At 44.3% G+C, this 4,412-nt stretch overlaps 1 protein-coding gene across 1 annotated transcript; it reads right to left on the bottom strand.

Annotated features, from left to right (window-relative positions):
* Positions 1 to 1,475: 1,475 nt before the first annotated feature.
* Positions 1,476 to 3,750, bottom strand: LOC126989860 (uncharacterized). Its single transcript, XM_050848484.1, has 2 exons — positions 3,115 to 3,750; positions 1,476 to 3,021 (listed from the first exon to the last, which is right to left on the bottom strand). Exon 2 carries the CDS (start codon positions 2,866 to 2,868, stop codon positions 1,960 to 1,962), a length of 909 nt encoding a protein of 302 aa, XP_050704441.1. The 5' UTR covers positions 2,869 to 3,021; positions 3,115 to 3,750; the 3' UTR covers positions 1,476 to 1,959.
* Between the last annotated feature and the right edge of the window lie 662 nt (positions 3,751 to 4,412).

The raw sequence follows: 4,412 nt of genomic DNA, 5'->3' as shown, positions 1-4,412 counted from the left end.
CTTCAAGACTAAAACACATATTCACCCGGAGCCTTCTTAGAAGGTTAAGAACGTGATAGCGTAAATGTCGTCTATACTCGAATGTGTTTCTGTGCACGATACTGACTTATTTCTACAAACTTTGATGAAGATCTTAAGTCACCATTATTCCTTGCTGTCAGTATTGTCTAGATATAGTTGAAGAAGAATTGAGATGCAGAACAACAGTATACTTTTTTATTAACTAAAAATATCATAATTATATACATGTGTGTTATGAAACAAATTTAACAGGGACTAGTTAAACTGTGCAAATCTTGGACCCACCTGACAAACTCTGTGCAAATCCTGACCCCAGTTTCTTCTCCGGTTAAACTGTGTGTAGATCCTGCCTGTGACAAACTCTTTGCATATCCTGACCCCAGTTTCTTGCACAAACTATGTGCAAGTTTCTTTTCCGTTTAACTTTGTTCAAACACATTTATTATATAACACTTTAAAAACGTTTCGAAAAATATATTTAAGATATTGGACCCTACTTTAGCTAAACCCTATTTACATACATGTGTTACTTAACTCAGAATTTCTTGAGAGTAACAAGAGGTTCTCGAGGTTCCCTTGTGACATGTACAAATGGAATGTGACGATATGGTTTGTTTCTTTTCACCGTAGGTAATGATACAGGTTTGTTATCTTTGATTAGGTTTAGTGGTTCTTCTATAGGGTTGTTGTCTTTGATTAGGTTTAGTGGTTCTTCTATAGGGTTGTTATCTTTGATTAGGTTTAGTGGTTCTTCTATAGGGTTGTTGTCTTTGATTAGGTTTAGTGTTCATCTTCAGTGTCATTAGAAATGGGTACAAGTGATGATTTACTATTGATAGTCCACTCATTCAACCCACAAAAACGCTTGAAGTGTTTGACACAGTCTGCAAAAGGTCTTAGTTGATTTGAAGTATCTTTGCGAATGATGTTAAGGTAACGTCCTACTCTTTCCGATGAAGATAAACTAGGCCACTGCTCTTCATCTACTTGCATTGCAAGATGATCTTCTATGATCTTTGAATTGCGAAGTAAAGGATCAGTGTCTTGAAACCATTTTGATGTATCCAACAGTTCAGGAGAATGTATACTATACGGTATTTCTCCCATGGAGATTATACTGTTTAAACTCTTTTCTTTAGACATCTTAAAAATGACGGAACCTAAATTTAAATTCCACCACATGACTACTTGAGACATGCCACTTATAATATCAGGAAACTCATGATGTGGTTGTGGTAACGTTAATTCCTCATCATCATCGTCGTCGTCGTCATCATCATCATTGTTGTTATTGTTGTTATTATTAAGATTGGTCATAGACTTCACAATCTCTTGACGGGAAACGGGGCTCGGGGCCGATTTGCAGGGGGCCGATTTTCAAAAATTTAAAATTTAAATATTTTCAAAACCAAAGCAGCTAGCGACCTGAAACTAAAACAGGCACCTCCCTTAGGCATATATGAGTCTCCATGAGCAGCGGTATCACAAAATTCAAAGTCGTTCCCTAATAAAATCCCGATTAATTGTTTTTTATATAAGTATAACAAAACTTAAAAAGGCTATAAAATCCTTAGATTTTACGCTAGATGCACAAACATCACCAAATGCAGAGATAATCACTTATATTTTCAGAATCAATAGCAATATTTAGCATATCTTATAAGTTTTTGCCCGAAATAGCTACTTATTTTTTTTATTTAGTGCAATTTTTTACGTAAGTTTTTAACATCTAATAAATCACTTAATTTTCACATTAGAAACTTAATACTTGAGGAAAGCATGCAGAAACATCTTAATTTTACTCAACAAAAGCAAAATATTCATTTTTCTATATACAATCACAACTTATTTTGGTTGAATTCCGATGTCACTATTGCCGCAGCACGTCTTGCCGGCTATCTGGCCCTCGTCCCTGAACAATCACTTTAGCCTTTTGGCCTATGACTTGTGGGCCCCGGTCAGTTTCCTGGACTTGTACACGTCCCTGTTCCTCGCCGTCTCCTTCCTGCCCTCCTCGATACTGCTCCTCTTCCTGCCGGTCGGCTGCTTCAAGGCCTTGTTCTTCCTCGCTTCTGAGGTCACGTCCTTGGAGAAATTAGCACCGAAACAGTTGAAGAGGGACCTGCTGATGTGCGGCAAGATGGTGTTGGCCAGGTTGTGACCCTCCTGGCACCTGTACCCCTGCAAGGTCGGGTCTGAGGCCGCCAGGAACTCCAGGAGGTGCCTGAACCCGTCCCTGTGGCGCATGGCAAGGGAGAGGAACCTCAACCTGCGCTCCTTCTTGTCCTCCCTGCACATCAGGGAGTCCCACAGCGACATCCCGAAGGACGCCATGTGGGCCATTGGGAGAGATGGCCGCTTCAGGACCGCCCGGCCCGTCTCCAGCTCTCCCCTGTCGACCAGCTCGACCAGGGCGTCGAAAATCACAGAGGGCGGGTCGCCCCTCTCGAGCTCCACGGTAATCTTCATCTCCTCCTGCTGGGCAAGCTCCTGCTTGCAGCACTCGGCCACAGAGGAGTTGGCCTGGACCTTCCTGGCCAGGTAGCCGGCGTAGTTGCCGACCGCGGCGAGGAGCAACTCGTCCGTCGGCGGGTCCGGCTGGTCGTCGGCCAGCTCCCTGGCAAGCTGGGCCAAGATCACCTCGTCGTCCTCCTTCTCCTCTGCCTTGGCCCGGTCCAGGTCGGCCTGCACGTCCCCGGGGACGAACCCGACGAGCTTCAGCAAATGCAGGCGCTGGGCCAACCTGTTGCTCACCATGAAGTTCTGCACGCTCGTCCAGTAGTTGGCGCCGCACATGGTGCGGCGCTTGCCGAAGTGCTCAGTCGGGTCAGAGTTGGCCTTCCCCATGCACACATACTCGACCCCGGGGATCTTGCGGAGGATGATGTCCCTGCAGGAGGCGGGCAGGGCATTGCACGTGATGTGCAGAGCCGAGGCGGTGGGTGTCGGCAGCCTGCCGATCTTTGTCCCCCTCTTCTTCTTCTCCTTGCCGGCCCAAACCTGGAACATTTTATAAAATAAAAAAATAAATAAAACTGAACAAGCTTGCTGTCGATTCAATTTAATTTAATCAACTAAAGTGTGGTTAGGTACCTTGCAAATCTCGCCAATCTCCTGGAGGAACTTCCACTCGATCCACTGCCTTCTGTGTCTTCTTGTATCGTCCTCTGGATCCTTGCAGTTGTGGGGAAGGGTACAGAGACGATGAATAACTGTAGGTCCTTTACTTGGAGAGTAAACAGAGGCAGGACAGCGATAATCCTTTACAGAGGGGAAGTGCCCAGCTGACTGCGTGCCTAAGGCGAGTTAGGCGACGCGGGAACTGAGCTGAGTTGCCATGTAGGCACTAACTAAACGTACATTTCTTGTTTCCTAATACGTAAAACTGTGGACTTCACTATCCTACAGTTATCATTCATTTTACGTAAAGATTTCAACCTAAAGTTACGCAAATTTGCCATTTTTTACACAACGTTTTCAAAGTGCACGCATGGTGCTATTTTATATAAGTTACCTTGAATCCTCGACCAAATCACTCTAGAGACACTCCTGCCTGCTTGTATGCACTAAAACTTGAAGATTTCGTCCTGTTTCCACTTAAATTCGGAGTAAGAACGCAGAGTGTGTTTGAGTTGTCGCAGTGAAAGTCGCCATAACAATCGGCCCCTTACGCGAAGCCAGCGCGCCAAGACTGAAGAGATTTCCCGTCAACTAGTTGTGAAGTCTATGGATTGGTGTTGTCGTGGTTATTACCAATTACTCGCTGAGACACTCGCGACCACAACCGATAGGCTACCATCCTATTGGCATCAGCAGTTACCCCTGCACCATCAACTGTAGCTTTGACTGTTTTTTTAGCATTGTTATGATTGTACGGCCCCTGATACCCGACCTCTTCGATGACGAATATTTGTTTCTTGCCAGCCACATAAGCCAATTTAGCATCAGATGAAGAACAATCACCCTTTCCAACCAGCGCTTCTGCACCCATGTCGGTGTAGGAATCCCACCAAGTATGTTTGGCGATGTTGACAACAGATGATTTTAAGTTGTTTCCTAAACCAACTAAAACAACGACAGTTTTTGGAGTCATGTTTAACCCAATAGATGTTATGGTTTGGACCAGGTGATGAGCCATTTCTCCGTCGCCAGTGCACATATTGTTGATGAAACCCATGAAGTTCATCATGGATCTCAGAAAATACAGACTGTGAAGTCTAGGTAGCCCTGTTTTTTGATCAACTACTTCTCTGTAACATTTTTGAACTGCTTTAGCAACATGTTTATCTACTTTACTTTTGTTGTTAAGATTTTTGGAGAGATCGAGTGCAAGAGCGTAGAAGATCTCCAGCGAGACGGCGTTCTCGTCGTCCACACAGTAACACACAGGT

This window comes from Eriocheir sinensis, unplaced genomic scaffold, assembly GCF_024679095.1.
Source record: "Eriocheir sinensis breed Jianghai 21 unplaced genomic scaffold, ASM2467909v1 Scaffold1345, whole genome shotgun sequence".
In the NCBI taxonomy this organism is placed as follows: domain Eukaryota; kingdom Metazoa; phylum Arthropoda; class Malacostraca; order Decapoda; family Varunidae; genus Eriocheir; species Eriocheir sinensis.
The sequence above is the reverse complement of the archived record's forward strand: the minus strand, read 5'-3'. Positions and strand labels throughout refer to the sequence as shown.